Source organism: Cyanistes caeruleus, chromosome 2 (genome assembly GCF_971803275.1).
Source record: "Cyanistes caeruleus chromosome 2, bCyaCae1.hap1.1, whole genome shotgun sequence".
Classification (NCBI taxonomy): Eukaryota; Metazoa; Chordata; class Aves; order Passeriformes; family Paridae; genus Cyanistes; species Cyanistes caeruleus.
Genome location: NC_141702.1, coordinates 11,468,229 through 11,487,524, shown reverse-complemented (window position 1 = coordinate 11,487,524; position 19,296 = coordinate 11,468,229). Strand labels below are relative to the sequence as shown.

At 39.8% G+C, this 19,296-nt stretch overlaps 1 protein-coding gene across 2 annotated transcripts in view; it reads left to right on the top strand.

The window, feature by feature from the left end:
- The window catches only part of VSNL1 (visinin like 1), an 82,955-nt gene extending 66,041 nt beyond the window's left edge, over positions 1–16,914 (top strand). For both annotated transcript variants that reach the window (XM_086875818.1, XM_086875819.1), the window contains exons 3-4: positions 15,364–15,579; positions 16,516–16,914. In XM_086875818.1, the coding sequence (XP_086731944.1) occupies positions 15,364–15,579; positions 16,516–16,713 (414 nt within the window). In that variant the 3' untranslated portion in view covers positions 16,714–16,914. The remainder of the gene's footprint in view (positions 1–15,363; positions 15,580–16,515) is intronic.
- Positions 16,915–19,296: the final 2,382 nt, after the last annotated feature.

The following is a 19,296-nucleotide window of genomic DNA, read 5'->3' as shown; positions in this document are numbered from 1 at the left end:
AGCAATTAAACAAAGACCACCATCTCACTCTACGTGGCAGCCAGACAGCTGTCAGATATTAATGACTGGAGTTTGCTATGAGCAGAGATGGATTAAAAGGGCTGACCTACATGTGAAAGTCTTTGTATCTCATTTCCTCAAGCTATTCACCCCTAGACTTCTTTGAAATGTAATGCTCTTTCCTGGCTTGCTCTTATTAATCATGTTTACTGGTGTCTGCTTGCTTTAGTCAGTAAGATGTCTGGGATCGATATTTCATGGTCCTCTTTCTTGGATCACACACAATTTCTACCCATCCTAATTTTTATTCACTCTGGTTGACCTTAAGAGATCTAGAAACTGGATAATAAACCAGGAGTAAGAAGATCAAAGCTTTCTACATCTAGGTCACTACTAATAATCCAGTGGTGGTCATTAGAGCATATGCTTAGCAGCTGATGTAAATTCTTCCAATCCCTTTCCCTGTGGTCACAAAATAAAACAAGTCTTTGTTTGATTGGCACTTTTGGTGACTTCAGAGGGTGTTTGGCTAAATAATAACAAATCTGTGAGGAAGGCATCTATTTGGGATTTGACCCTGGTTTAGTAAGCTGCTTGGTGACTGCTATGGTTTCTAATATGGAACCATATTAGACATATTAATATAATATAATAAATATTAAACAATATTTCTAATATTGTTTCTAAGATGGGAACCAAATAAAGAATCCAGTGTTGAACAATTAGGATGCTCCAGGTTGTCAGTACAGTTTAGACCTGCCTTGCCATGTGCTTCCATTCTGGGGGAAGATGGCTGGTGTGGGGGTCCTACAGAAAGCCTGCAGCTGCTGCATGTTTCCAGAGAACACTGAAGAAATAAAGGCTCTAGGCAGAGATCCAAAGCAGGGATGTTGCCAGGGTTCAGCCTGTGTTTCAATCCTCTAGCACACAGATTTTCCAGACAGACTGGTTCAGCAATTGAGATGGTTCCACCCCAGCTCCTGGACAAAGCGTGGCACACATGACACGTACACGTGTAAGAGGCAGCTCCCTGCGCTGCAGAGCTGCTGCCAGACGCCAGATGCCGTGAAGGAACAGAGAAATGCTTTGAATTTTGTCATGCATGCTTTTGGAAGGAGAGTGATGTTATTAGCAGCAAGATTGTCTCCTGAAATGGAAATACATAATTCAGTTTGTGGTTCAGTTAGTTCTATTAAAACTTTGTCTTTATTTCTGCTGTCAAAATATATTTAGAACAAAACCTTCAAGTTGAAGGCAGGAAAGATTAAATTGCTTTTATCTTTTCAAGTTAAACTGAAAAGAGATGATGGTGGAAGGGGCTTTTGAAGGTACAGCAGTGCTGTAGCATCCTTGCATCTGCTCTCCAGGCAGGGAAGGACATGCCCACAGGATTTTGATGCAAGCTGAGGAACATGGGGCAACCTTCCTTCCAGTGTCATAAATGTTTCCAGTGAAAATGGTGGCTATTTGCAGGGCCCCAGAGCTCTGCCAATTCCCTGAAGCTTCTTGGGATGCTGCCTAACTTTCGGCAGCCCAGAGGTGTTGAGCAGCATCAGATGCTGAGGCAGTATGAAACCTCCCTCCCCACTGTGGGAGCTCCTGGAAGGCCCTTCACACCTCATACTCTCCCTCACCTTCGGACAATCTTTAAGTAAAGCTCAAAACCTGGCATTAAACAGTGCAGTGGAAAGCAATGAATGGCACAGTATTGAAATGTAAATGACTAAGTAATTGGCTGGGACTTGTTCAGAAACATAACACAGACATAAAAGCCTCATCTTAGCTCATCAGTTGGCCTTGGCACTTGTAACTAATGCCTAAAACCAAAAACCAACCTTTCCATGGAGAATTTGGAAGAAGATCAGATTCATGATCCAAAGTATTTGGAAACCAAGATCTCACCTGCTTTACATGGAAACTGTAATTCCTGGGCTATTCAGAGCAGCCAGAAATTTGCCTTCGCTCTCAGTAGTGTGCTATTTGCTTTCATGGCTTGAGAGCTGTAGATGATTCAGATGTGATAATTGTTTCCAATATCCAAATTCAAAAAATGCTGTTCCTTGTAGTTGTGTTTGGACTTCTCAGTAATCTTCCTGGGGAGAGTTACGTGCTTCCACACCACGCAGTGTGAATAACAGGTGGCTCCTCCCAGTGTCTGTGTGTTGTATAACTGGTGCCTGTATGTTGTATAACTGATTTGCACCGAAACAATGAGCTTTGCACCTTCTGGCATCAGTCCTGGGCATGTTGTTCATGTGCTGTTTGACTGCAGGGCACAGGCAGCCACCCTGGTGCTCCTGGTACGTGTTAGACAAGGCTGTGCCTCACTGGGGACTCAGCCTGCAAATGCAGGATGATCCTTTATCTGGGAATTTGAGTTTTCATAAAGCCTACTTAAAACAAATTCCATGCTGTTTTCAACTGATAGTCCCAAGCAGATGGATCCAAAAAGTAATAAAGTGATAGGTCAGGTATAAAAGCTGGTAGATGGCTTATTTATGTGTGATCCCACATGCTCGTTTGTTTTGTTGCTTGGCTTTGCAAGTTCTCTGGTGTCCACCCATGTACGTGGGTTGTGGGATTAGATTGATGCCAGCACAGCACTTTGGGATCGCTCAGAGTTCTGTAGGTGTGAAAACAGCTTTTTTAAATCAAAAACCTGTTATTAAGTACACATCTGACAAATTGGTATATCTGGCTACATCTACAGATTGTTGTCTCTCCTGAGACAATGGGAATGTTGATATTTGTCAGGGGAAAAGCACAAACTGGTTTGCTGTGACTCGAAAATGTACATTGCCCTCTTGTGAAAACACAGTTCTGTTGCAAGAGAAACAGCCAAGGATACATTTCAGTTGAAAAGTCAACATATTCTGCCACTCTATAACTATAGCTCAGGTTAGTTGTTGCTTTAGACTGACATCTCATTGTGCTCACAGATCAACACAACCAGATCTTTCCTATTTATGTACACAGGGTAGGAAAAAAAAACAAGCTTTTTTTTCCCCTTGGCTCCGCAGTCATCCTGGATTTTAGTCACTTCATGAGCATGCTGAACTGTGCTGTCATTGTATTGCTGTACAGCTTCACTTGCATTTCAGCTTCATGACAGGTCTCAAACACATGATGCTGTGGCTTCAAATTCACATTGCATCTAAGCTTCAGCACCACACCATCCCTTTCTCTCTCTTTAATTTCAGATCAGCACTTGAAGTAGGCTGTAGATTGCAGATATTTATGCACGTTACTGGATGTACAACAGGACTGTCTTGTTTATTGTAAATCTGGAAGGACTGTGAGTACATCATCAGTTTAAGAAAGAATGAGAAAATAGCACCTTATATTTCAGCTGAGAATTAAAATCTTACTCTTCACTGAGATATTCATGTGTTCAGCCTGTGGTCATGCAAATAACCCCAAGAAATCACAAAGTTCTCACCTGGAATGGGATTTGGGTCATGCCTACTGTTGCTTTATAACCCACCTTGGGATTTATCACCCCACTAAGAGGCAGCATCTCTCTCCAGTGAGCAATGAAAATTTAACTGGTGTTTGTTGAGCTAGATGGGGAAAACCATTTAAGCACATCAACTCACAAAAATATTTTTTCGGTGAACAGTGCTACCAGAAGAAAAGACGATATATTCCCAGATGAGACGTGTAGGTCCTGTGGCACCAGGATTTTCCACAGCTGAGAGGGTGTCCAGAATGTACTGAATGAGAGAAGCCAGATACAAACATTTTTTAGGGTAGGGCTGGAATAAGTATTGATGCTGACAGCAGGTAGAAGTGATTAAATTTGAGACCTTCTCTCTCTGCCAGCGGGGCTTTATTTAGATAGAATTTAGACAATTTTCTTCATGAATAATCCAGACAGCTGTGAAAAATCTACCTTTTTCAGGCCTTGCTTTGAGAATACACTCGCTGTTTCCCAAATGATGAGAGCCAAAACCTTGACACAAGGAGTCTCCAGCTGGCAGACTTTTGTGAAAATATCATTCAGCTCTGGGAGCTTCCAAAGAGCTGGCAGTCTGCTGACATTCTAACAGGAGAGACTGAGCTATTGGAGGTGCAGGCTCTTGCCAACACTTGTGTAAAAAAGGAAGAGCAGAGCTACCTTAGAAAGCAATCTATGATTGACATTCATAGATTTCAGAGAATTAAAATACTACTCCTAACTGCTAATGGTGTCTTCCTGGGTGAGTGCATAAAATGTTGAATTTGAGAGCTCTGGAGCGGTGATTTAGGATTTTGTCTTCTTTCTCATGCCATTCCCAGGGTCATAGCAGATGATGCTGCTAAGTCTGCCCAGGCAGCTGGGCTAGGTATCCCCTAGGCTCCCCCCCAGGTGCAGCAAGAAATGCCAGTGGTGTGATTTCTAGTTGGACCCTCAGTCCCAGAGTGGTACATAAGCTTGCCTGTATTTTGACAGCACTAAAAGGTATTGGCACCCATTAGCTTTGGTTGCTATTATTTAGGTAGGCTATTGTTTTTCTTTAGACATGTCCTGTCCATATTTCAAGTTTCTTCTCTTTTTTAATAGGGACTAGACACAGTTCTCCTGTGTTTCTTGTTCCGTTATTATTTGTTGCTTCCTCAGAGACTGGCTGCTTTGTAGTAGGTTATTTCCTGGGCATATTTCAGCCTTGGATGTCACTGGGGAAGGATGCAAAGAATTTTGAGATTTCTTTATGAGGAAATTGGATTGTAACTTTAGTTATGAAGATGTTGCCACCTCTTCATCAAGATCTCGTGCTAAAAGAAGGGGGAGTTTGCCCTGTTTTTGTAAGAACATGAACTCTAAAGCAGCTGAAATGCCAGCCCTGTCATATATTTTTAAATAAGATGTCACATGGTGTCTCTGTGAAACTCTTTGCAATCTAGAGACAGCTGCCATAAGAGAGTGGTCGGTCATTGAATGCCTCTTACAAATGAGTTATTAAATTAAATTAAATTAGTGTCTTTGACCTCTAAAATCCTTTGATCATCAAGAAGGCTCTAAGATAGGAGTGTGTTGAGAAAATGCAATAGAGGAGGAAATTCAGAAAAGCCCCCATGCTGGAGAAAAGGCCTATCTGTTACCTCTGTGGTAGAACCAAACAATTGTGAGAGTGCTTTCTTGTTTTATTTCCATCTTCTTACTACTCTGGTTTAGATACTTTTCATTTGTTTGAGAATTTAACACCTAACACCTTTCTAGAATAAACTCCTTATATTTTATCCTTTATTGCATCTGGTATGAAATATGAGTCCATCAAGTAAGTGCAAAATATATGTTGTTACTGTGCCTGTAGAAACAACTCCTCTCCAGAGAACATTATATGCAGTCAGCTCACAGAGGAGATATGAAAAAACTTGTGGATGTCAGGAACTGGGCTGTATCCCCCAGCTGTAAACTTTAAAAGGATGCTTTGGGAGCTGGCTTCACCAAGAACAGTGTTCCTGGGAGGCTCCCTCTTGGCAAGCATAAACCAGAATCCTTTTGGAAAGCAGTTGGTGGCATAATAGGTTGGCTGTAATTACGCTTTTTGTTGTTCATCCATTAATGTCTATACAGCTTTTTCATCATCTTCATTGACTCTGGGGTAGAAGAATATTAAGGATAATACAAGAGAGTGAACTTCTCTAAAGGCACATATGACTAATCAAACCCCCTTTGAGTTCTCAACCCAATACCAAACTATTTTTTGCCCATTATTGTTGTTATTGTGTTCTTGCGTGCTTGCTAAGGACTGAGTAGCTTTTGTGTATTCATAAAACCTTACAGTCTGATTTATTTAACATGTTTACCAGAATACTTGGAGGGGGTGGTGGAACACAAATCTATTACTCATATTCATTAATCAGCGTGGAAAAGTAAAAGTTGCTCCCCAGTGTGAGATAGTTACTATAATTATAGTGCTGGGCAGTTCAAATTGCATCACTCTACATTTTTGAGCGTGTTTTTAAGGTAATGTTTCTTAATGGGAAACATTGATTATGATACATCCCTCTAGTTATGCTTAGCTATGTCTATAAATAGATCTTGTATTTTGCTACTTGAAGTTTTATTTAGTTGGGCTTCCAGGTTTCTAGAGATTTTTTTGTAAAAATCATGGTAAAAATTCATATAGATCTGATTTTGAAAAGTTTAATTCACCACTCGAGTGAAGATGTCAGTTTTACATTTGTCAGGCTCAGAATTGTATGCACAATTGAAGTGGTGCAGGGATCTTCAGCTGGTCTGGGGCACAGAGGGAAACCTAATCCAAAGGAAAATATGTAGCTACACTAAGCTTCTGTGATAAATACAGCAGCAAAGAATCAACACCAGGGGAGTGTACTGCTTAAGTGCTTTTTGTTGTGTCTTCCTTTCACATGACTCCCAATTATGTTATTGAAACTTCAGGCTCTGTAAGGATGTCCAATAGTGCATGCAATGAGATACCACGGTGTTGGAAGAATTGGCATGGATAGTAGCTTTCTTTTAATCATGCATATTGATGCTTTTTTTGTTAATATAGTTTTTCTCACTTTTTAGAAAAAGATCATTTTAAATTAAAGGTAACTCATTCTCTGCAGATTTTATAATTTATCTTACACTATCCCTTTTTATGGTCTTACTGCATTCTAGTGTTAAGTTTTACACAGACTAAGTATATGAATAATTATAAGATCTTGAAGGACCCAAGTGGCAGGTAAGCCCATAGCTGGTTGACTTTTCTGTAGTAGAAGAGGTTACTCTATTCATAGTTTTCTTTGCATCAGTGGTAGTTTAATAATGGGGAAAAGGAGCTGAAATTCACTTACCATGCACTGAAGGATTTAAGGTTACATCAGCAGGCAAGTGCAGGAGATGAGGCACTTTCCTCTCACTTGCAGTGCTCTGAGTCAACAAGCAGCATATTCCAGTCCATAGTAATAGGTTTATGGATTTCCCTAAAATGAGTCCTTGTGATCATGTCTGATACCTGGAAAAGTGGATAAACTCACAGAAACCCACTGGAAGCTGATAATACAAAGTGATCCCTGATACAGGGTTACTGAGGAAACAGAATCTGTGGGTAATTTCCCTCTCTGAAGACCCAGTTCATGGAATATCACAAAAATCTGCAGTACCCAAGAGCTGATTGGAGTTGATTGGGATGAAATCTGGGAGGAACTCTGTGGCATGACACTTCTTTAGCTGGCCTCTTTCCTAAAAAGGAGACACCTTTGGGAACCATCTAGTACTGAGTATCGCCAGTATCTGCATTTTGTCTCTGTTGGCTGAGCACAGCCAGTACCAGCACAGCAACTGCATGTTCAGGGAGATGGCATCTCTGTGTGAAAGCAGCTATCCATGTGGCCCACAGGGAGCTTTTCTACATCTCTTTCTACAGAAAGAAAAGAACACAAATGATAGGAAAAAAAAAAAAAATCGTATATGATGAGGATTTTCCCTTCTTGCACCATTTTAGACAAGGAACAAGAGTGTGATGCTACTTTTTATGATTCCAGACATCCTTTGAAAGCCTTTGCTCAAGACATCTTCCCCTCAGGGGAGCTGGTCTGTGAGGCTAAAGCCAAGAAGGCAGTGTACCTGAGAGCTGTCATTGCTTGAACACCTGTGGTTTATTCTAGGCCTGCCCATACAGCTCCTTAATTACCAGGAGGTGACACAATGGGTTGCACAAGTCCTGTCTTCTTTCCTACCCTTGTGAAAATCCTTTCAAGTCACAAATAAACATCTTCCAGCCTCCTTGCACTGTATTTTCCTCTCTTACATGCAGAGCTTTAGGTGCTATCCATATGCTTCTCAACCAAGATTCCTGGACCCTGTGACTATCAATAACAGCAATAATAATAGTTATCCATGTGGAACTGCAAATGTGCACAGCACTTCATGTAAATAAAAGTGAGTTTTCTTAAACATCAGTGAGTTCAACAGTAATTTCCCATTTCTAAACAGGAACTGATTTTGTCCATCCATTGATGTATGTCTCTTTATTGATACACGCACATATATATTCTCTAGGTGCATATATAGGTATAGATGCATGATCCCTTGCACCAGAATTCTGGTATTCCAAGGTTTTTATATCCTGTTGGGCTTGTAAGTCTTGGCATTGACCTATGGAAGTTTTTATGTTATTTGAGGATAGATAAGGACAAAAATACATTAACTTGGAAAGCTGTCTTCTTAAAGCTTCACTGTGATAAAAGAATCTTTTTTTTAATTATTATTATTATTAGTCTCAATAAGAACAGAATTGAAAGGGTTACAGGGGATGAATCTCATAGATAAGGCTGTATTATTAAGGCTTATCTCATAGATAAGGCTGAATTTTTGGAAGGCTACCTGAAAACCTATCTGCTCTCAGCTTCATTGCAGAAGGAAAGCTTTAAGACAGACCTTGAAGCAGCTGAAAATGAAGGCCTCATTTTAAATGATTCAAAATCTCATTTCAGTGCAGTTCCAGTGCGAGTTGCTGGATTGCTTTCAAACTCAGTTCTGAAAATAAAAGTCAATAGGATATGCCTAGGGACAGCAGAGAATAAATGACCACACCAGGTTGTTGCCCACCTGTCTCTTCTGCATTATGTTAACTACTGCTGCTACTGCTGCCATCCTGCCCAACTCTCCTCTTTGGCTTTGGGATCCATTCCATTCCCTTACCTCTTCTCCCTGTTGGGAAGTATCAGTTTTCTGAGAGAGCCATTTTCCTTCTCTTTCTGCAGTTTCCTTTCTGCAGTACCAGGCTATAATAACTCCATATGTAGAGGAATTTTAGGAGAACACATTACATAAGTATATGAGACAGTCAGATATTTCAGGCACAAGTATTTTTTCCTGCAGTTCCATCTGTATATTCATGAGTTGGTTGTCTCAGACTTTAGTGACTCGTGTTTCAGATCCCTTTTTGGCTGGAAATGGCACTTGCTGATGCTTCTATAGTTCTGTTCTTTTGGGAAATTTGCACTAAGGACTTCACAACACAGCAGGCATAGCATTCAAGTTAATACTCTGAACCTTGGGAACTAAAACTGGGAAAATAAAGTCTCTTTCAGAAATGAAAAGGAGTCAGATGATCTTTACTGGAGGGAGAAAAAAAAAGGAGGTAAAAAAATAAAAAGTGTCCCAGTGTATCCTCGATTTGATATGTTCCCAGATTCCTGGAGAGATAACATGGAGGCTGTAATTAGGCCAGGACACAGCCACAATACAGCAGGATCCTGATAGCCCTGTGCTGTCGCTGACCTTGGGGTAGTGGATGACTGTGCCAAACTTAAAATAAATAAAGTGTTCCAATGCTGCTGCTTAGTTAAGGAAGATCAAAGAGAAACAACATTTAATCAGTGGTAGTTGTGGCATTAAGCACTAGCAATACTAATTGTTTTTAATTGTTTTGATGAGAATTCTCCCTGAAGATGTTTTTGTTTTTTTTATTAGCACTGAGTAATAGCTGAGCTGCTAGTGTATTGACCTATAGCACTACCACAGCTCAATTAAGTTTCTTATTGTCCAAATCTAATCAGAGAAAAGCTGGGATTGAAAATCAATTCATTTCCTGCTAGTTAATGACTAATTCCCCACAAATGTGAATATAAAGATTAACTTTTCAGGTTGAATGTTTTTTTAGAGGTAGACTCTGCCCGATGAGGGTTTGTGAAGAAGAAGCATGGTTCCTCTTTTCCCATCCATCTTCCTTAATCTCTTGATGTATTCTCGCTTTTTAGAGTCTTATCCTGTGGTTTGTGCTTGTTCTCTGGTCTCTTAACTCATGTCTCACACAATTGAAAGGAACTGGTATTGATAATTCATGATCAGCTCCTAAATTCTGAAATATTTATTCTACATATTCTTCAAATGAGCATTTCTGTGGTGATTAAAAGACAGAGCAGCTTAGTCCTTAACCATGATGTAAGGGCTAGTCACAGTCTTTGTGGTCTGGGTGAGACACAAACTCTTTGCTGATCCCACTTCAGCCTGTACAAGTTGTGAATTTTCCACATGAACAGAAGAAGTCACATTTCTTGGCTCATTTAAATATTTCTTCTTTATGTAAAGAGCTAACAGCTGTTTATAAACCTCCCCGTGTGTCTTTGCATGCACACGTGTTCACAGCTAAAGCTGCTGAGCTGAGACATGAGCAAACATCCATGAGGTTTGGCAGCTCTCCCCAGTTCTTGCCAGCTCTGTGACTTCCACTGCTGCAGCATCTGAAACCATCACAAATATTTTTATTTTTTTTTCCTTTATCCTCCCAGTGCACCTCTGAGGTGGGGACAGCTCACAGATGCACACATGGAAAACTGAGTCCTGGATCTAGAGACATTCAGATTCTGGTCTTTGGTGGTCCACAGGATTATCCTCTCCAGAGGCTCAGCCCATGGTTTAGCTGCTGCTAGACCCACAGACCCACAGCTGTGGATGGTGCCTTCTCCTTGGGACCCCCTGGCAGGCTGAAGCCAGGTGGCTGCGATATTTCTGTGTGAGCTGGGCTATTCCTGCCTTACGCTGCAGATGTGCTGGAGAGTGCAGCAGCCAGATCTCTTCCAGAACAAGGACAGATGTGTGGCTGTGTCTTTTTGTTCTGGCCGGGTTCTGCCCTTGTTACAGGAGTTTTCATGTTTACAAAGAGGTGGTGGCAGGCACAGGCTGCAGCCCTGCAGGTCACCCTGGTACCAGAGTGGCACAGCCTTCCAAAAGGTGCTGGCAGTCACAGCCTGGATACCTTTTCCCCTGCTCATGCCTTAGTGCATGAAGCACAAGAGTACAGTGCAATGTAGTAAATGTAATTAATTTTTTTTTTTTTTGTCTAAAGAGTAATCTTTTTGTCTTATCTTAACAACTCCTGTGTTTGTGCTGCTGGCACAAATTGTTAAGGAATCCAGAACTTCATCTTCTTGGAAAATTAGCAAGGAGCAATCTGCTCCCCATCATCACAGGTATCCTCCTCAGTGACCTCAGTGCTGAGGAGCTGTAAGACCAGAGTAGACCAGCTGCTATCAGCATCTGGGTCAACTCTAAGAGATTTGCTATTAAAAAACACCTGTCTGAGCTTTCAAAAGCAGAAAAACTTTCTGATTCTCAAAGTGCTTGTGTTCTTCACTTACAAAGTTAACATGGATGCCTAGCAGACTTATAAAACACAAATAAAGTAGATAAGAAGGGTAAATAACTCCTTCAAGCATAACAGCATCAAATGTTTGTTTTTCTTGTGAGAGCCTGGCTTGGCTTGTTTTTCTGTGCCTTTGACAAAGCTTGTTCTGCTCCTTGCACTGGCTGTGCCCCCTCATTCCCCCTCTCTGCTTCAGCTCTCAGTGGAGCTGGTAGTGCTGAGCCCCAGGTGGGACATGACAGGGGAGGCAGAAGCTGCTTCTTCCATCTTCCCCAAGCCTGGGATACAGGAGCCCTGTGCCATCTCCTGCTTTCCCACCTCCTGTCCTGTGCTCCAGCTCCCACCCCAGCTCTGGAAGCTGTGACCTTACATCAGTAACTGAGTTGTCACCTGGGCATGTGTAGGCAGCACACCCTGCTTTCTAGTACTAGTGTACTAGTGCAATTCTAGTTTTCTCTATTTTATAGCAGAATTTCCTTTTTAATGGAAATGCATCTCAATATCCCATGATATAAGATCATGTGGAAAACAAAGCATTACTCAGGCCAGCCTATAAGTTCACTGAACCCCATCCTATTAAGGATGGAGAGACCTTTTCTTTCCTAACCCCTCCCTATCACTGGGGAATTTGGGGAAGTAAATTTTGATCTCTTTTTTTTTCTTTATGTTTCAGCCACATGCTAAAGTTTTAGCCATATGCTTTAGCATATGCTTCATGCTTTTGCAATAATTCCCTCCCAAAGATGATCTGAATGAATTGATCACTGAGTTGCTAGTGAACTTCAAAGAGGCTAAAGCAGCTGCAGCCAAGTAGATAAATATTTCCAGATATTTGATCAGTTTTCCCAAGGGTAATGTACAGTTTGTAGGTGTTATTCTCTAGATATTCTGATTCCAGGAGTGATTGAATGCCCCCCATACACCAGAAAGGTGTCCAGAAACACAGTGGGAGCAAAGAATCTGCAAGACAATCCTCATTGAAAATTTAAAAGTAGATGAAGGGATTTTTTTTTAATCTTCCTTTTTTTTTTTCTTAATTGGCAGTTGACTGTAGAGATAACACTTTGTTCCCACCCCAGCATGTTGATCTCACTGGTTAGAAAATACACAGACCAAGCAAGAGATGAATCCTAGAATGGTTTGGGTTGAAAAAAGATCATCTAGTTCCAACCTCCTGGGATGGGTAGGGACACCTTTCTCTACACCAGGGATGCCTTTCACTAGGTAAGACTAGAGAAGCAGAAACAAAGGAATGAACAGTGTTGGGTCACCCATGGACCTGGCTGGTCCATGATTTTTGGGTGGAAAGGGTAAATCAGGGACACTGGAGTGGGCTTTTCAGTGGCAGGCTGCAGCAGATGGGAACTCACAGCTTTCACACATTTATTGATCAGCTGGTCAAGGGTGTGCAGGGAACACTGAAAGCTGAAGGTCTATCTGAAAATCCCAGTTGTGTTTTCTTTACTTTTTTTCTGAACTGTTCACTGAGGTCACATGAGAAGCAAACCACCCTCCCTCATATTCCCTCTGACAAAAAATTAAAGTTTGTCTTTCAGAGGTCCCTGTCTCCAATTGCCCCTTGTCTTAGACTGCTCTGAAAGTGGTTAAAGCTTGTGCCTTTGTACTTTGCTAAGGCTTGCCGTGTTTTAAAACTCAAAAAATATTTTACCAGAGCTGGCATCTTTTGCTCTGTAATTGTTTTAGTTTTCTTTACTTCATGCCTTATTTATGAATAGTTTCAAAAGAGGCCAATGGAAATCTTCAAGTAGGTTTTTAAACAAGTTTTGACAATGTTTTTGAGTTGTTCTGAGCTAAAAATAATACAAATCAGCAGGTACAGACTGGAGAACAGTGCTTTCAGTCCCTAAAGGACCTTTTACTGCATTTGCTCCCTAGAGGAAGAGAAACAGAAAAAAAAATTAAAAAAGGCAATGCTGTAAAGGCCAAGACTTAGGTGAGCAGTGCCACTGTCTTCTTCACCTCAGAAAATAAAAAATCATGGTCTTGTCTGTGATAAAAAAATTAGAAGGATGTTTTACTCCCTGCTGCATGAGGCTGTTACCAGCAAAGAGGTAGGCACAGCTTGCTGATGCTCCTCCAGTGGAAGACTGAAAAATGTGTTCCAGAACAACTTTAAAATGGTCTTCAGCATCCCCAGCCACTGACCCAGCCTGATTCCCCACATTTTTGGATGTCTGACACTTCTTTGCCTTTTGTGTAGGTTTGCTTTTTCACTGTATTTTCGTTCTTTGGTCTCACCAGTATGTTTGCACCATTTCTGTATTTTGGGGTTTTGGGCAGTGGAAAGAGCAGCTCCAGTTCCCTCCAGGTATTTACCTTTCTTTTATAGAGACTGTAGAGTGACAGTCACAGGACAGAGATCAGGCAGCACCCTCAGCAGCAGTCAGCTCTGAGCAAAAATACTTTGAAGACTAAAATTTTCAAGTGTTTTGTTCCATTGCATATACGTCACAGGACAGTCATCCACACAGATTTAAAAAGCAAAAGATTTGTCCTTTCAGCTTTGAACAGCCAGCAGACCCTTAATAATAAAAGGTGGGGGACGTGGAATTCATGGTGGAATACAGGCCATCAGAGCCATTTCTCAGCCTCTCAGCAGTGAACTGGAGAAGTGCACTTTCATCTACCCATACACATAAAATTAAATATCACCTGTGTTAACATTTGGAGCTGGTACAGGAATTGGAAGGGGAGAGATAGATCATAGAGAAGAGGAATCAATGAGGAACCTGAAAATAACATTCAGGTTTTGGATAACATTTGCAAACTTTGTTCTGACCCTGAATGCCTGGTTGTGAGCCCAAGGAGCCTTCCCATGGAGGGAGCTCTCCTTGCTTTGACAAAAGGTTGGGGCTGTCACTAGAAGAACAATTGAGCAAGGTCTGGTAACTACAGCCACTGAAATCCTGAATTGTATCAGAAAACCCAATTATCTTTGTATCTGTTGGTGAGCCCAACCATGATCATATTTAAAGGCCAGAAAGCACAGAAGGAGCTGCAGCAGTACCTCGACCGCTCCATCAGTTTTGATTATCAGAACAGAAGCAGGGCTTGGGCTGAGTACAGGCACAGAAGTTACGTTCTCAGGAGGAGACAATACCAAATGCTCTTTCAGGGAAAGTGGGAAGTTGAAAGGAAACTTTTAGGTTGGGACCCCTATGGCACACAGCAGGGGCTCCTGACATGACCCACATGGTCACATAGTGCAGGCAGCTGGCTGAGCTCTAAGCTTTGTGAAGTTTTTAAGGCAAGACACAGGTCTGGATGGGGAAATGGAAAATTGCAAAATGCAGCTCCACTTCAGCTGGCACTGAAGAATTTCCTTCAAACTTACATTATAAATAAAGTACTTCATAAGAATTGGAATTTTAAAAAAGAACAAAATAAGATGGCTCTCATATGGGGAGTAATGCATGTTTATCTTTTAGGAACAGGAAAACCTCCATGAAATTGTGCTGGGAATATAATAACAAACATTGTTTGTGTATAAAATAAGACTTCAGCGCTGGTTTAAAATCCCCTTTCTTTAGGGATGTGTTTTCTTGAGTCTGGCCAACAGAAAGAACAACTACCTGTTCAAATGTCTTAAAACATACACTTCCTGAGAGGAAAATATATCAACTGAAAACCTACATGTTATGGTAATTTAAAATATTCTGTTGAACTACAGTCAGTTGCAGTGTTCACTAAAGGATATTAACACATTGAACATGAAAAGCATTGCACTGTATTGCTTATCTGAGTCTGTGTTTTCATCTTGTGTACTTGAATGTTGGTTGGCAGAACAGAACATATGTTCATGTGGGTTTTTTATGTTACGTGTGGATTATTTTTTTAAAAAAATAAATGAAGTTATATAACAACAATCCCACACATATACTTGGCTGCAACATGTCATGGGCTGGTGAAAATTCTCTTAGAATCCACCCTGACTTCTGTATTTCATAGTCAGAGAATATTACACACAGTCTGCCATTTACACACAACTTAATTTTAAGATTCATCTAGTTAATTTAGATTTATATTAGCATTACAATATTTGTATTTTCTCTTGTGGAAACCTGAGAGATTTTTGTAGAAATAAGTTTTTAATAATCATTCCAGTGTAACTGTTAAGGAACCTTACATTGCAGATTCTCAGTTTTCCACAAAGCTCACCAGCCACTCTTGATAAAAGCCTCGCTTTGGTGTTTTGCAGTCAGGTATACAGCTCTTTCCTTTGCATTAACACAGTTCTATATATTATTTTCTTTTGCAGTTCTTTCCATATGGAGATGCTTCTAAGTTTGCCCAGCACGCCTTCCGAACCTTTGATAAAAACGGAGATGGGACCATCGACTTCAGAGAGTTCATTTGTGCCCTGTCCATCACCTCACGAGGCAGTTTTGAGCAAAAGCTGAACTGGGCCTTCAACATGTACGACTTGGATGGTGATGGTAAAATTACAAGAGTGGAAATGCTGGAAATTATAGAGGTGAGATCAACATTACTCTCAAAAAGTCACCACATTAATCAAATTTGATTCCTTGTTCACACAGACTTTAGATTCTAGGCTCACCAGAGGCTTTATGCTACATTAAATGCACATTACACACATTAATCCTGCACTGACTGGTGCCCAAGTGGTACAACCACATTAACGTGTTTGTTAATAGATGTAATCTTGGAGAATTGCAGAGAGCACATATGTGCATATAAGCTTTTAAATAACCTAAGATGTTATTTTTTTTTCCCCCCCTGATGAATGGATTAATCACAAGAACAGCACAGCACAGGATTTACAAAGCCCATCTCAAAGTCACTTGACACCCATGAAATTATTGGACTGTAGCTCAAGTAGCTGAAGCCTTACTGGAGATTAACTTCAGATGATTACAGAAATTTACAGGGATAACAACACGCTATTTTAAGTGAGCTCTCACAGATGGGCTTTAAGATGACCACAACATGTAAGAGGAAGGATAAAGTTTACCACCTTCGTCATCTGCCAACAACTTGCCACAGTAGTTAATACCAGATTATGCCCACATGTACACACAGAAACCTATTTAAGGGTGGTGACTTCTAAAACTAATTATTCAGAATGTATGTGAAATATTTCACATAAATTTCACATAAGAGTCTTACTCTGTGAAACAGGAAACCAGAAAAATTCATTCTGGGATGCAAAACGTAACCATCAAAATAAACCTACATCTAAAGAAAGTAAAATATATTCTTCCTTGTTTTAAGTATCTGGACTTTGGATTCTAAGAAAAAAAGAAAAAAAAAAAAAACCAAAAAAAAAAGAAAATAATCTTTAGAGAAACTTGCAATCATTTTATTGTAAGAACATATTTCCAGAATTTGATCACATCAAAAAATTAGGTTGAATTTCATGTTAAATTTTCCATTTGGTTTCTTTCCAAAGGCCATCTACAAAATGGTGGGCACTGTGATCATGATGAAAATGAATGAGGATGGTCTGACACCTGAGCAACGGGTAGACAAGATCTTCAGTAAGATGGATAAGAACAAAGACGATCAGATCACGCTGGATGAATTCAAAGAAGCTGCAAAGAGTGATCCGTCCATTGTATTACTCCTGCAGTGTGACATTCAAAAATGAGCTTGTGTACGATGCGTCATAGACTGCACAGAAGTTTAATGTTCCATTCAGTTTGCAGCTATTTCCACACACACAAAAATTTGCTTGGACTACCTATAAATGGACTTGCTTCTTGTGTTTGAAACACTTGTGTGCATGAGAATGTCATTTGCTAAAGAATTTTAAAAGTATATATTATAAAAATAAACTGCCACAACGTGATGTGTGCAATGTCATTTCACAACAACCCTCTTCCTCTGAAGCCTGTGCAGCAGGCCTGTGCTGCAGTGAATTATATTATTTATTGTTCATGTTTTACTGATGCTAGCTCTGTGTCTCCTAGACTGAGTAATGTTAGTGACACTGAATAATTCCCATGGTAATGTTAACTGTTTATTATAAATCATGTCACCATTCTGCTGTAAAGTAGTACTGGACAGACAGAAGGGAAGAGCTCCTCGGCTCCCGAGTCTGATCCTCACGTGCTTGTATTGTCAGTGGATATAAATGTACTTCATTTGCATGCCTTTTAGGTTTGCCTTAATTCTTACCTCATTTGCATCCCTTCAATCTGGAAAGAGCTATGTCAGAGGAATGCAGTATATTTAAAAAAAAAAAAAAAAAAAGAAAATCCTGCTAAAATTAACCCTTTAATTAAGACTATATATAAATATATATATATATAATGTTTAAAATATTGTTTTATTGCAAGTTTAAAGGTTTTATTGGAAGTGTATTGATCTTTGCCAGAATTTTCAAAAGCTTCCACAGAGGTTGCAATATATATGTCCCAAAATAAATTTATAACATTTGACCTTTTCCCCTAATTCTTATTTCATGTCTACAGCATGGTAATAAAAAAAAAGTTCAATCTCTTTAATTATTTGTTACTGTACACTGGGAAATATGTATTTCATTACTGAAGCATAAGGAAAACTACTTTGCACTCATTCACTAGAAGAGTCATATTATACAAAACCAAAAGTTGCAGTTTTTGTAATTAGGGATGGAGCAGCTGTTGATGCTCTAAGATGCTACTGCTAAGATTTACCAGCATAGCTACTAGACCTGCACTGCTTTTTAAGCTGTGTAAGTGAAATATTATTAATTTGCTTGGCCTAAACATGGTTTTTAAAGTTTTTCCCTCCTGAAGTAAGAGACTTTCCTCTTACCATCTGACACTAAACTCCTCTGTGTTTAATACAAACAGACTTGTTAAAAATGACTACTGATAAATTAACCATGAAGTATGATGATAAAGGAGGGATAGTGAGGAGAACCAACTTCCCCTTCGATTCTGTGTGCACAAATCAAGTTTCTCTCTATCCTGTGACAAATTCTGCCCAGCCTTGGGAAAGGATGAAGAACTATCATACTGCAGAAATTGCAGATGAAAACCTTCCTATGCCCCATTTCCCTGATGCTTTAAACAGTTGGTTGCTTGCTGGATTAAAAAAAAAACAAAAACAAAACAAAACAATCTGAACATCTTAAAATTGCATGTTTGATATTTCTTCCTTACCTTATGAAGAAATGAGACCGTACTTTTAATAGCTAAAAATCAAACAATAAAACATGACACAAACCAAATCATTCTCTGTATCTTCAAATTTAAAAAGTGAAGCTCATCTTAAAGAGAAAAGAAAAAAGGCAACAAAAAACAGTTTTACACAGCTTGCTAAGAATTGCTGTGGGGGGGATCACAGAACTGATTGCTGCCACAACCATCCTGAGCCATCCTCTCATTTTCAGCTGCTTTGTATTCCAAACAAACAGAAAAAGCAGGAATATCAACTACATTTTCCAATATCAGAATTTTACTTACACTGCACAGGTAATACTCATCCTAGCAGATTAGGGAGGGGTGTACTTCATGAATCTGGCTGTAACTTAAAACACACATTCTAGAAATTACATACTTCTGAGAATGATATGCCCACATTGAATACTTCTCAGATTTTATGCCTCTGGTTTACATATATGAGAAGCAATCTCTCATTCTATGTTTCCCTGCACCTTGAATTTCTGTAGCTAGACAGGCTCCATTTACTTTAGTGCAGCATTAAGCAATGCACTGTCATACAAAATGGCCAACAACTCAAACACAGTCAAACTCAAAAATGTAACATCAGCACTGCAGTCTTCTCTCTAGGTAGCCACTACAGTAAATTGTATTTAAGGAACCAAGAATATGATAGTTTTGATACCTTAGTAGGATCACTGCAAAAATAAGTGCATCCATGCAAGGGCTTCAGTAATTGTTTATTCAGAATTAATTCTCCACCATGAAAATATAACAATTAAACAGTCAGGAACACATCTTCATCAAGTACAGGGGAAGATTAGAATAAATACAATGTACTGATTTGAGTGAAAGACCAGAATTGTTGCCACCTCCTCCAATATTTCAAGTAAGTCTATAAAAAACTTGGGAGAAAGCAGAAGTGTTAGCTAAGTAAGAATGTACTAATTTTCCTTAAGCTCTTTTCTCCATACAACTCATAGAAGACCAGTGAAGATAAATAACTCTTTCCTGCCTCTGCATGCTTGCCATTTTATTTTCTGGATGCTGAATAAAATCAGGAAGAAATAATGCAATGCCAT